The sequence below is a fragment of the Stegastes partitus genome, unplaced genomic scaffold, assembly GCF_000690725.1.
Source record: "Stegastes partitus isolate 25-593 unplaced genomic scaffold, Stegastes_partitus-1.0.2 Scaffold73, whole genome shotgun sequence".
In the NCBI taxonomy this organism is placed as follows: Eukaryota; Metazoa; Chordata; class Actinopteri; family Pomacentridae; genus Stegastes; species Stegastes partitus.
This window is the reverse complement of record NW_007577804.1, coordinates 928,311-942,195: the sequence shown is the minus strand read 5'-3', so window position 1 is coordinate 942,195 and position 13,885 is coordinate 928,311. Positions and strand designations below refer to the sequence as shown.

Genomic DNA, 13,885 nt, shown 5'->3' with positions numbered 1-13,885 from the left:
TTTAAATTATATTAGCTGAACCTGATTTTATTCAGCAGGAGAACTCAGCTCGTACAACTCGTTAGCGTCTATCTTGCCTCGATTATGGAGGTCAAATCATTTAACCGATTTCTTCCTTTTTCCAGTTAAACCTGATTTTTATTTTGTTTTTCCACTTGATCCAGTTGAGTCATTTTTATTCCTCCACTTCAGACCGAACGTTTATGTAAAGCACGCTGACCTCGTTCCCACTTGGCCAAATTTCAATTTGTAATTTTATTGTCAGCGCTGACCTCTTATTCAGGAATGCAAATAGAAAGCACAAACATCAGCAGGCTGTGAAGTGGTGCGTTAGAGGAGAAGCCGGTTTTCAAAAACAAAAAGGGCGAGCTTTAATAACTGAAGCTTGCATTCGGTCCAGGAGGGCAGCCGAAGAAAACACCGAAAATCCATAAAAGTAAAAAAAAACGACACAACTGAATGTCTGAAATTCTCCTTTTGGTTTCTTCCAGGTGTTTGTCCTCTCATCCTGGAACCGCTGTCAGTTTGAATTGGTCTAACTGGTTAAAAATAAATCTGAAAAAGTCTCATAACTGGGACAAAATAAAACCCAATGTGAAACGTTTTCCATTCCCAGCTCCCTACAACATATCAAACATACTTTGCATTGAGGCTACCTTCCTTTGGTAGAAACTGCTTTAGTTGTTGCTTTAAAGCTCTGCCATTTTAGCAGATTACATTTCCGTTAAGGGTAAAGACTTAAAACTCACACCACTTGAAAGCGACCGACGAAGCCAACTAGAGAATCAGGGGGACGTTAGATGAGTTTATAGAAGTTGTATAATGTGGGTTTTTCTTTGTCTTGCTTTGTGTGTTGTGTTGATTTTGTCAAACACGTTGTCTTTGTTTACACCCTGAATCTCTAACGCTGCCTTAACATCGGAGAAATCCTTTAAATCTCCTCATAAGTTTGGAAAAAAGGAACAACCGATCGATCCAGAGCGATATCAAGACGTGCACAGACGGACTCATCTTCCTCCTTTTCTCCCATTCTTACAGAAATATTTCTCTCACATCGACAAATTAACGTGTGAACCGAAACTTCGCATCAACTTCACCTTTTTTTTTTCTTCTTCTATTTCTCTCCTCCTCATTAACGCACTCGCTCCCTGATGCATTATGCAAAGGTTTAAAGCCGGAGCATCGATTTGCGGCGTTCTGCAAAGACGGATTATTTTCTCCGATGTTGTTACAGCAGCCACTCGACCACAGATTCTTCAAACCTGACTTAAAGCCAGAGTAATACGTTGTGTGGTAAAGATAGTTAAAGTTTGGATTTTGGATTCTTCTGTTTGGTTTGTATGCGTTCTGGTGCACCCGGTTTGTAACTCAGTGGTTCGTGTTGTGAAGCTCGGCGAAAATAGAAACAGAAAATAATTTAATTTTGAACTCTCAGACAGTTTCTCAACAACTCGTCTATGTTTTACCATTTCAGTTGGGAAACTTAACCAAGCTTAACATTGGAATATTTCCTTAAAACGACTTTAAACTTAATGTCTTCTTTAATAATTAAAAAAAAATAAATGTTACACATAACCAAGCAACAATTCAATGATCCACAGCAACAACTGAGAAGCCTTTAATGACCAGAACAGAGTTTGTAGGTGAACTGGGCCGAACTGCAGGCTGTGGACATCTTAAACAAATTAAAATGGAAAATATCCAAAGATTTCAAGCGGCCTGGGTTCAGAGAGCGAAGCAACGAATTGAAAATACCGATCTGGTTGTGCAGCCAGTTCAAGCTGAAGTAAAAATCTTAGAAGGAACTACATGTTAAATTGTGGAATTTAAACTCAATCTGTCTTGTGAATTAGCTGCATATGGAAGTCATTTCTTTGTCCACATATCGAAAAGCAGACGCTTATTTCTAATTTGCTTTTAAATGCATTTAGTAATGACAATCCAGAGCAAATCTGAATGACTTTGGATATTTGACGACCTAAACGTGGAGAGATTCTCTTCACAATATTTAGCTGCTCTGGCTAATTAGACTATAGATGATGGATGGCTACTACAAACAGAAAGCATGTTTAATTAACAAAGATGTCTTGATTTTGAGATGTTCCAACCAAGCGTTTAAGGGTTCTCAAATCCTTCACAAGTTACATAACGTGTATATTCACTGCAAAATGTTTAGAAATCACAAGAATTTTAATCAAGTGTCCAGCAGCTTTAAAATGTAAATAACTCCAGCAGCACTTTATCCTCGACAGCGGCGGTGGGAGGTGTTTCATCTGCGAGCGGAGATGGGTGTTAACTTCTAAATGAGTTGGAGGCAGCGGAACATCTCATTACCATGGAGACGAGAAGTAAACACATCCTTCGGCGAGGGACCGTGACGGAGAGAGTGCTAATTAACAAGGAGTTAAACGCTTTCTTACGAGGCCTGACGAAGGCAGAGCGATGGAGGGAACAGCACACATGTGCACATGTAATTCCATGTTTACTGCAAAGAGCTGCAGAGGAAACGGAAAAAGACACTCAGGAGCTGAGTGAGACCAGAGCGGGAAACTGCAGCATCTTTATGTGTTGTAAAAACGGTCGTGTTAATCTTTGTTTCACTGCCACTAAACATCTTATTTGTTTCTCATTTTCAATTAGGTCATTAAAAACACACACACACACAACAATACAGACAGCTCACCCAACCCCTGACTGCAGCTAATAAAGGAAAAATCAGGTACAAAGACCCTCAATGGAACACTTAGATCACAGACGCAGAATGATTGCTCCAATCAGAAAGAGTTTAGTATTGAAAGATCTGCTTCCAACGTCTTAGACAGTTCCAGGCACGCAGAAAAAGAGATATTTCTAGTGGATATGAACATATACAGAAGAAGAATACAGAATTTCTAATATATCAGCGTTGGAGGTGTAAATACCAGCGTCATCAGCGTAAAGGCAAATGTAACAATTTGAACATATTTGCAGTAGGGTTATTCATAGAAATAGGAAAAAGGAAAGGGGCCCCAGGGTGGAACCTTGTGGAACACCCTTTCCCAAAATTAGACACAATGGCTAGTCAATGATTCAACATAATTGTAAAGCAAGCTTGAAGTACACATTTGAGATGTCGCAAAAAATTTAAAGAAAGGGAAAATGTAAATTAGGTTTCTCTCGATTCAGTGTAGACGTAGTTTAAAAAAAAAAAAAAAAACAGAAACAGAAGCCAAAGAAAAACCAGCATGTCTTTACAAATGGTCAAACACCATTTTACGTTGGCTGTCCAGAAACAAAGATGAGGACAGAAGCACAAACAGCTGATCAGTCGGCTTAACTAAATGTTCCTTACATCAGAACTGATTCCTATGAAGTGCCAATGACTCATTAAAAAAAAAAAATTCAAAAACCACGTGAAGTTGAGTCAGTCTTTGCTTTCCAGTTGCATCAAGGGAAGCAATTTTTTGTTGTTGTTTTCAATTTATGATTATTATTTTAGCTTTTATGTTCAGTAATGTATCCTACTTAAATCTTGTTGCTTTTCCTTCAGGTACTGCATTGATCAAGTGATTGTAATTTTGTTTTCAGGACCATCTTATGCACCTAAAAAAAACTAAACATATTTTACAGTTTCTGGCTCTGATAAACTGTCGTCCTTTCGTACCTTTTGGGATTCATGGCTTATGTGACATTCCAAATATGTAATTTAAACAGTTTTTCAAAGCTTTGGTTGTTCATTAGAAGCATACCGACCCGTCATCTGGAGTTTTCTCGTGTTAAAGCGTTGCCGTACCTTTGTCGCTGAAGTCGTCGACCAGGATGACCTCGGCGATGAGCTGCGGCGGCGAGCGGTTCAGGATGCTGTGGACCGTCCGGAGCAGCGACGACCAGCCTTCGTTGTGGAACGGGATGATGATGCTGGTGTTGGGGAGCTTCTCCGAGTACAGCTTCTGCTTACAGCTGACACAAGAAAATAAACAGAGAAAAAATAGCTCTTATTGCTGGTGGTCTTTTCTCCCGGGGAAGGACGAGAGCATCGCATTCATTCACGTCCCTAATGCAGCCGGCAGCCGCTCCTTTTGTTGCACACTCGTCTCTCGAGCAGATCTCGGGTCACTGAGGGTGATAAATAGATTGAGCGCTCAAATCGATGTGTTTTTCGGGGCGTCTGGTGGGCCGACGGTCTATTCTGTTCACCGAGATCCAGGTGCAATCTTCTCCGGAGCCTCTATTCAATGCATTTTCTTCCATTTGCTATTACAGCGACAATTGTATTTGCTCGGTTCGCAGGGGAATAAAGGAAAAGGGAAAAAAAAAAAAAAGCCTTTTTCAAGGACTCCTTTCCATTTCATATACATTCTCAGAGGAGATTGTCTCCAGGTGTGTTGCTCAGTGCAGGATATGATAATTGATGGTAATTATATTCTTAGATTTGAAATACTTTTTACAAGAAGTCAGTCATTCAGAAAAGATCTTCAGAAAGGGTCAGAAAGATCTCTCAGAGCAAACTGGTGAATGTGGAGTCTATCAGTAAAAATGTGGAAAGAATCAAGCTCTTCAAAGTAAAAGTCTTTCTCAGTTTTCACAGCTGATGCTGTCGTTTTTTCCACAGGAGATCAGTTTTTGTTGCTTGACACCAGATTTCCACTTTTAATAAATTTTGCCTGTCATGTTTCAAATACAGCTAAAAATGCTTCAGATTTTTCTTCAGAGGAATGAATTCAAAAAACAGCCTGATAGGTTATCTGAAATGAAGGCACTGAATCCAGAACGGTGTGACCTCTTGAGATGCAAAGACCTTCAGACGTGGCTGCCGACTAGTGAAGCTCATTGCTCATGTCGGCGCCACGTCGCTTCGCAGACCGGACAGCTTTAATTTCATTATCTGTGGCAGTTATCAGCCGCCGACATGCGTTGCAATGACGGGTTACAGCGAACACCTCGTGCATTATCATCCCAGCGAGCGGCGGGACCCCTGCAGAGGAGCTAATCGTGGGAGGAGAGTCGCGCTGCTGCACCGACGGAGAGGGAAAGTGAACTGTGTCAGTCGATCAATGTCCGTGTTGAACAGCAGCCTGCGTGTTATTCATTCAAATATGAACGCCGGGAGACCGGCAGCGCGTTGATCGACAGGCGGCCGCCCGGCGAATCTTAGCAAACCCCGTCCGATCCCGCCGGGGAGGGAGTGTGTGCTTCAATTAAATCCTGTCAGCATGCAGAAATCGAATGTGTCAGTCGCAGGTTGCCGGTCTGAGCTGCCGCCGAGGCGCCGACAAGATGCCAATCACCGGAAGGCAGGTGGGGGGAGGGGAGGGCAGGTGAGTCCGCCTGATTGGTCACAGGAGAGTGATGAGCGACGGCAGCCGGGGGGTCAACATCGGGATCAGAGTCCCTTCATTTAACGAGTTTAACGCTGCTAACAACTCAGATTCTGATTACAGCAGCTGTCATGTAAACGTGGACATGAAAACTGTTACGAACCGGAACCAGAGGAGGTGTCAGTATGAGCCTAAGATGTCGTAGTCTTCAGGTAGGCTCAGTTGTTTTCCCCCCTTTGACTGTGTCCCTCCTCTTTTGATTGCCTTCATCAGTTTCTCTATATGTCTTCAGTTCGTCCTGTTTTCTCACCTTCACATGACGAGCAAAATAAATTCCAGCCTTAAGTCTTGATCTGCTAAAATCCTGGAATCTTAAGATCAAGCAGGCGGCAGCAGGCCTCGCATTGCTGCAACACATTTTCAGTATTTAGAGATTAACAGTCTTTCGTCTCGAATTTTCCCAGAAGACATTGAAACAGCCGCCAGCTGAATTTACGAATGTTGAAAAAGGAGTCGGTTTAAAAGAATGTTCCTTCCTGCAATGCCTGACCTCAAACAAAACAACAACAACAAAAAGAAATCTGTACTTTTATGGAATTTACATATTTTTACAAAATTTTAAAAAATATGCAAGACACATTCTGTAATGTTGAGAAACAAAAAAAAAAGACTTTTTGTTTGATTTCACAAATATTTGCGTTTCATTTTTCACATGAAACTCTCAAATTCAAGTTTATACTCTATAAATAAGACAATTGCTGACAATTATCAAAAATATTCTCTGAACTGACATGTCTAATGTAAAAATTTAATTAAAAAAAAACACTGACTAACCACAACATTTATTTTTAAAAATATTTTTTTCCCCACATAAATAGCCTGTTAAATTAAAATTGCAAATTTGCTATAATTTTACCAATATTTCCATTTAATTTAGATTAAAGTCAAGTTTAATACTGTAAAAATACGATAACTGGTGGCATTTAGCAAAAATATTCATTGAATTGAAATGTCCATCCATCCATCCATCCATTATCTATACACCACTTAATCCTCATTAGGGTCGCGGGGAGGCTGGAGCCTATCCCAGCCGACTTAGGGTGAAGGCAGGGGACACCCTGGACAGGTCACCAGTCTATCACAGGGCTACACTTAGAGACAGACAACCAAGCACACTCACATTCACACCTACGGACAATTTAGAATCAGCAATTAACCTCAACATGGTTTTGGACTTGGGAGGAGAACCCGGGAGAACCCACGCTGCATGGGGAGAACATGCATTATTTATCAAATAATAACATTAAATTCAAATGCAATTAATACATAAATGTATCTATAGAGTTAAATACAATTAGTCACACTGGTGGTTACAGACTTGTTTGTTAAATTAGAGAAATCTTATGAAATTGTATATTTTCCCAACAAAAACTTTGAATAAACGTGTTTTCGTCGCTGATGAACGTCTATAATCTAAAGCTATTGTCTGTCAGTTTATTGTTGTATTAATATACTTCTTTAACCCCTAAAAAGTCAAATAAAATCAAACGTTGTCATGTAAGAATACAGCTAGAGATTTCATTTGGCAGTAAGTTGACATAATTTGACGTTAAATACAGAACCGTCTTTCCACTTGAAACCTTCACGCCGACCTGTGTGAGAAGCAGCTTTCTGTGGCTGGATGTTGAGATGCTGCCTTCGTTCCGAGCACCTGTCGGCTCAGACGGGTCGGCGCCGGAGACGTGCCGGTCAAGGAAAGGCTGCTTTTATAAACACTGATAAAAAGCAGCGGTCCTCGTGGGGAAACCGGCAGAAAGGAAGCGCTCAGAGCTGCTTTCCACATGAAAGAGGAGGGAGGGTCAAGTGTCAGTGGAAAGTTCTCGTCAGGCAACAGAAAGGCTGTGATTAAAGGCCTTTCACAATGCCGCCGCTCGGAGATTGAAAGGAGTCCACAGTTCATAGGAGTCTGGACAGGTTCTGCTTTCTTAGAGAGAAATTCTTTTTTTTCTCTTCTCCCTGCGGATGCAGCAGAGCCCCGGCAGTAATCCCTGACAAACACAAACATCCGCTGCCACGACTCGCCGTGAACATGAATCGATTCTGGGGACTCGTATGAAAACTTTACTGAAGGAAGTCGCAGTGTGAACAAAGAGCCTCAGAATCAACCCGACCTGTCGTGTTTAATCCAAACTACAAATGTGAAGATTACATAATTAATGGGATTGCTATTGTTCCTGTCATCGTTACTGCTCATCTACATGTTCATCAGCTTTAGTGTCGAACTGATGCAAGAATTTTGTAGCAAAAACTCAAAGATAGTTTTGTCTAATTTCTCAGGTTCCTCCCTTTGACTGTTTCCTTCCTCTTTTGATTGCCTTTATCAGTCTCTCTGAATCAGTTTTCGCTTTACATCCAGTCCTGCGTCTCTTCATGTCGTTCGTCAGTCTGTCCTGTTTGCTGACCTTCAGCCCTTCTGCACAGGACGGGCAAAAAAACATTAAAGTTTTAAATCTCAATCTGCTAAAATCCTGGAGTCTTAAAACAAAGCAGACGGCAGCAGGCCTCGCATTGCTACACATTTTGTGAGTATTTAGAGATTAACGGTCTTCCGTCTCGAATTTTCCCAGAAGACACCGAAACAGCTGCCAGCTGCATTTATAAATGTTAAGAAAGGAGTCGGTTTAATAAGACGTTCCTTCCTTCCAATGCCTATCCTAACACAAAACAACACAAAAAGAAACCAAAACAAAAGAGAAAATCTGTAGTTTTATGACGTTGTCCCATTTAGTGAACATATTTTGACTCTTTTGAACCTTAATTTTATCAGCTTCAGTAAAGAATTGATGTTAGATTTGGCGGCAAAAGCCCCAAAACTCAAAGAAAATGTTGCATGTTTTTCCTAATTTCTCAGGTTATATAATAAGACAAACGTTTGATCAAAACCAAAGAACATTTCACGTACAACGAACTCTTTTTCTCGACTCACTTTTCGTGGCGGATGTCGGGCAGAGAGCGGTTCAGGGAGATCCGGTCGCTGACGTAGATGTTGAAGCCGTTCTCCCGGTAGGCCTGGTCCACCCGGTCGGTTTCCGTCAGAGGGAAAGGCTTCCCCTGCTCACCGTTACCTGTCGGACACAAAGAAAAAGGTGTCAGGAAGAAACAAAGCAAACCGTTCCCAGCTTTAGGGTCTCTGACTGTAGCTGACAGCTGATGGAAGTGTTGAAGATGAACCATCAGGAGCGTGATAGGGTTTGTTTCCTTTGTTTGCAGGTATTGAACTCACAGGAGCAACCAAACACGTCCATTTCCAACTTGAAGTTTTCTTTTAGTTCTCATAATGTTCTTCTTAAAGGTTGGGTCCCTAAAGACCAATACCAGCGTTTCCTCCTGGACCAAGGAATCCTGAAAGTCTGGAAACGAGCAAACCCAGGTAGAAATGTTTTGACCATAATGGTCCGATAAAGTTCTGCAAAGTTCTGCTGATGTTTTCAGCGAGAAGTTTTCTCTTAGTTCCCAGAATGTTCTTCCGAAAGGTAGGATAAGATGTTCCAAAAACGTTTGGACTGATAGCATTCTGCCTTTGTGACCTCAGAACACTGTCGGAAGAACGTTCCACCTTTTTTAATATATCGCAACACAGGAACGTCTTCTAAAGAACGTTCCACCATCTGAAGTCTTGGTAGCATCTTGAAGAATCTTCTTTTGTTGCCATTGTGGAAACATCTTGTTGAAGAACATACAATCATGTGTTCCCTCAACAACATCCCCAAAACATCCTCAGAACACTGCAGCCAGAATGTTCCACCCAATTTGCATGTACAGGAACGTCTTAAAAAGAAGGTTCTATCATCTGAGGCCTCGAAAACATCTTGAAAACTTTTGTTCCTCTGAGAACATCCCTCTTTTGTTGTCATTGTGGAAACTATCATTGTGCTCTTATAGAATAACGTTCTTTAATGTGTTCCCTCAACAAAAAGGTGGGATGTTCTACCTTACGTTACAGGAATGTTCTAAAACGTTCTGCTTAAGAAGTTTAAGGAAGTCGTCAGAGTTTCCTCCATCTTGTCCTGGAGCTGAAACAGGAAACAACCTCCAGAGCAGCTCTTTTATTGGTTTCCTGAGTAGGTGTGAGCTCAGATATGATTGGACAGTGGATGTGTCTTGATTGGTCAGTTTAAACTGGAAAGACACGCCCCCTTCCTTATAGATATGAGTGCACCAGCAGAAAAGGGAGGAAATGGTTTGTCCAGAACAATGCAGCTCTGCTAATTTTTTATTTTTTTTTCTGTTCTTTGGGGGATTTGCTGTTTTGTTTATTTGCACTTTTTAAACAGCTTCCTATTTTCCAGCACATTTGTTTGCCAGCATGATGTTTGTCCTCCACCTACAGCCTCCTCACAGCACTCTAAAACTGTTTTTTTTTTTTTTGTCAAATTTGGTCAATATTTCCGCTCCGTGTACAAGCTGACAAACAACCCGGTGTTTGTACACAACCATGGTTCTGTAAACGCAAGCAAAGTGTTTTAAACCAATTTACACAACCCCATCCCAGTGTGTCTGCACTCCGGATGCACAGGACATGCACATATAGTATATAACATACCAACTTGATTTCTTTAACAGCGCAGTCACACGCAAATAAAAGTTCATGAAAGTGCACGAGAGGACGGCTGAAGTTTCTGCACAAAGCTTTGCAGCCATTTACATTTAATTAATGGTGAAAATCAGCCACCCGATTGTTCGGCGCCGCTTCTTTTTTGCGATAATTGGTAGCTAATTATACGAATTGATGGTGCTGGCGATGCAGTGATTTAGGGATGATACGTGTCTAAGTGGAGCAGAAGCCACCGCCACCGTCCTGCTGAGGGAACAGAGAGACGGAGCTTTGATTTGGGTCTGAAACACATGTGACACAGCGTTACAGCCAATAAAACGAACAGCAAAGAAGACCTCATAGAATAGTACATAATGTGGGATATGATGAGCACGCCAATGTTCAAATTAAGAACATCCAACAGTTGCTCAGAAGTAGAATTGCAAATGATAAACTAAGAAGAAGTTTTCAATTCAACGAAGAGTCGATGTTCATCAGTACGTAAACTTATGGAACGGTCTGGATGAGGATTTAAAAAGGAGTAAAACTATTTTTAGAAAGATTGCTTGAAAAATCATTTGAAAGAGGTAAAAGTAGAAGGTTTGATGTAAACAGGAAGCAGTAAGACATGTAGCTGGTAGGAGTTAAACTTCATCCGACTTGTTTTCAGATGTTATTTACACATTTTTGTTTGTTTCATGTATTTATTATCTTTTTTGCCTCAATGATAGTGTCAGAAACAAATGAAATGAACTACAAGGCTTTTGTTATTCTTTCCTCATTCTGGTTTCCTCACATGAGGACGCGACATGCAGCGAGATAATCAGTTTCAGATCATAAAATGCAATAAAATACCAATAATCTGAGAACTGCTTTTATAAATGTCAGCGTCTACTAACGAGTTTCGGCTCCAGACGGCGTCACAGTCGACATACAGCACAGCTCAGCATGCACGCCGTCTATACTGATGTTTAACATGCACACACTAGTATGTACCTAATCACTTTCTAACAGCCCCTTTCGACACACAAACATGGCAAAGCCTGAGCTCATTTCAGGAGTGCATCAAATTACACCGTGCTGCATGTTTCATTAGTCGCTCATCAATACCCAGACGCATGCATGGAGGCTCTATAGTCAGAGGAGAGCGTCGAATTAAAGCGAGCTGCCTTGTCCCATTAGGCAGAAATGATCTGTCTATATCCCTGAAGGTAATAACTGTGGAAAATAACTCCTCACTTTAATGGCTCATTTCAGAGATAAACTCTTCTACTTAACGCCGTGCTTTTCCTGCACAACAAACTTGTTATATAGATCAGTGATATCAAGAATTCTTCCCGAGGCGAATCTGAAACCTGAGAAATGTCTTGACTTTTTGACTGAGTTACGTTTGCCGCTTTTTAATTGGTTTTCCTCTCGATAGTCTGACATTCACGGGTCTCATTGATCTTCTTTTTTGCAGGATAATGAACATTTATTGCTCAGCATGCAAACTGCTTCACACATCAGCAATATTTCACCTCTCAGGTGCAGTGTGTCATTTTCATGTGTGATATTATTTTTATTATTATTCAGTATAATTGCCAGCATTAATGTTAATTTTTCCATTTTATTCCCATTGTAGGTTACCTATTTGATCTCAGCACACACTTTTACTACTTTTTAGACACTGCATTTCTGATGTCTTTTTGGTTTTTCTTTCTGGATTTGTAAAGTTTTATCTCATCTTATCTTAAATCGTGCATATTTAACGTAACACAGAGAACTGTGGGTAATGATGGTCATCACTTTAAAGTAGGGATATGAATATATTAATATATATATATATATATACACGTAATATTTTAGTTTATTAAAAATAGATCAATTAATTAGGTAGAAGACTCAAGACGTGCATGTCGGAAAATGTACTGTAGAGTTCCTGTAGTACCTGGTTGCTCCACCAGGTGGAGCTTCTTACCATTTAATGACACGGAGTTACAGGTGTGGCTGTCAAACTGCGTCTTGTTGATGAACTCGGCAGCATCGAGTCGTAAACGGGCGTCTAGCAGGTGTCCGGCTGAGCTAGCTACCTGAGGCTCATGCTAACGCTAAGCTAGGATGCTAACACAGGTGTAGGAGCGGAGACGCTGGTAGCGTTCAGGAGCAGCAGGGCTCTGATTACAGGCTTCCAACAGCATTCAAACTGAAGCGATGATGTGCATCTGCGCCGCTCCGCTCTGAGCGTAAATCCATTTCACTGCTGGCAGTAAACACTGACGGATCTCCCGCACCGGTAAAGTTGCTGCGACAGCATTTGTGAGCGTCTGTTACAGCCGAGCAGCTGTTTCCAGCAGCTGGATTAACTGCAGCGAGCAAGATACTCTGTCACATAGATCAGGTATATGGCTCGTCCTGGTCTCACACCGTCGTGAAGAGAATAATGATGTGACAGGATGTTTATTGTGTTGTGTTTGGAACTTTGGGTTTTGCAAATGTTGAGAAGCAGCTTTTGGTGAAGTCGTTTGTTTGTTTTTTTAAATTTATCTGTTCCTCAGAATCCCAACATGACCAAGATGATTTTGCAGTAACGGTTTTATCCGCATTTGGAAAAACACCAACCGTATTTCATTCAATTCTTTTCATGAAATTATTTTAAATCCTTATTTCAAGTAAAAGCACTTATGGTCCGTATTGGTTTACGATATATTTGAACCATTCTTTGAGAAATGTCAGTTGAAGTGTTTCTTTTTGCAGGTTCTTATGAAGCTAGTCAGCTCAGTCACTTCACCCACACTCGCCAATGTGATGTTGTGCTTTTCCGAACTCGGAATTTTTAACTAACTCCCACTCGTTTGGCTTTTCACGCACGTCAAAACGCACAATTTCCAGTTCGTCTACGCTTCACGGTGCATTATCAGTAATCTTTAGCTGTCTCTCATGGTTAGCGACTGGATTCTAAGCATGAACTCGGGATGTCAGGAGTTAACTCTGGCTCACAGTTTTGTTTTTATCAGCCCGGAGCCTTTTCCCATCTCAGGCTGTGGAAGTGCATCATCTGCGAGACACCTATCAGTGTTGATAAAGAAGATGAATGACACATTTACTTCTGGAACCAGGAGTGCCTGAAATAGCTCCTCTCACTTTTCAGCGTCACAGTTTCTCTTTCTAAACAAACCCCCCAAACTATTTATCTGCCCATGAGGACGACTGTATGATCAAACTATTTCTCTTACAAATCCGGGTCGTTTGCCACCTAAGTTCCTCCTAATACCACATAAAAGCCAATTAAATCTGTTACATTTCCAATAAAAAAACAGACGACGCCATGTTTTCTCCGCTGACGGCCCGAGGCGGAATCGATGCTTATTGTAGAAGATTAACTGTGTTTAATTATGAACTCAGAACAGTAACTCGCAGCATTGATTCGTTCTGAGAGAGAGGAATCCACTCAGAGGGTATTAGGAGAAGAAAAAAACAGAGTTCAGTCATAGTTCTGGGGTTTGTGTACGTGTGTGGCCTCAAAGGCAGCACATGTTTTCAGCAGAAGCAAAAACTTTGGGCTTACCGATGCGAGCGGCGTCTCTCCGGACCGCCTCGTAGTCGTGCCAGTCCGTCCGCCGAACGCCGTCAAGTCCCACCTGAGCGACTTTACGCATCTGGTTCAACCCCTGCAAAGGCAAATAAACATAAAAGTACAATTTAGACTTCCATTCCCATCCTTTTAGCTGATCTGACTGAAGGTTTTATTGAATTATATCAAACACAAAGTGCTGCAAAGCGAAGTCAGGTCACGCAGCTGATTCTTGAAATTGAGAATCTGATCCAAAAGAGCACCGTTTATTAAAGCCTGATAAATGTGAGTATTGTAGTCGGCGACTGTAGAAGACAAGGTCAGGGCTGTGAGTTGTCACTGAGATGTTTCTGAAATGATAATAAATGATAGTAAAAGAGAAGGATGTAAAAGGATCATCTTTGTGTTTGATATTGAAGAGTGAAAAAAAGGAGAGGGTGC

The 13,885-nt window shown here is 41.2% G+C and overlaps 1 protein-coding gene across 1 annotated transcript in view; it reads right to left on the bottom strand.

Moving 5' to 3' along the window:
- The window catches only part of LOC103353475 (polypeptide N-acetylgalactosaminyltransferase 10-like), a 113,921-nt gene that overhangs the window by 74,275 nt on the left and 25,761 nt on the right, over positions 1-13,885 (bottom strand). Inside the window, exons 2-4 of the mRNA XM_008276466.1 lie at positions 13,439-13,541; positions 8,284-8,422; positions 3,773-3,939 (exon numbers count right to left, since the gene is read on the bottom strand). Of these exons, the coding sequence (XP_008274688.1) occupies positions 3,773-3,939; positions 8,284-8,422; positions 13,439-13,541 (409 nt within the window). The remainder of the gene's footprint in view (positions 1-3,772; positions 3,940-8,283; positions 8,423-13,438; positions 13,542-13,885) is intronic.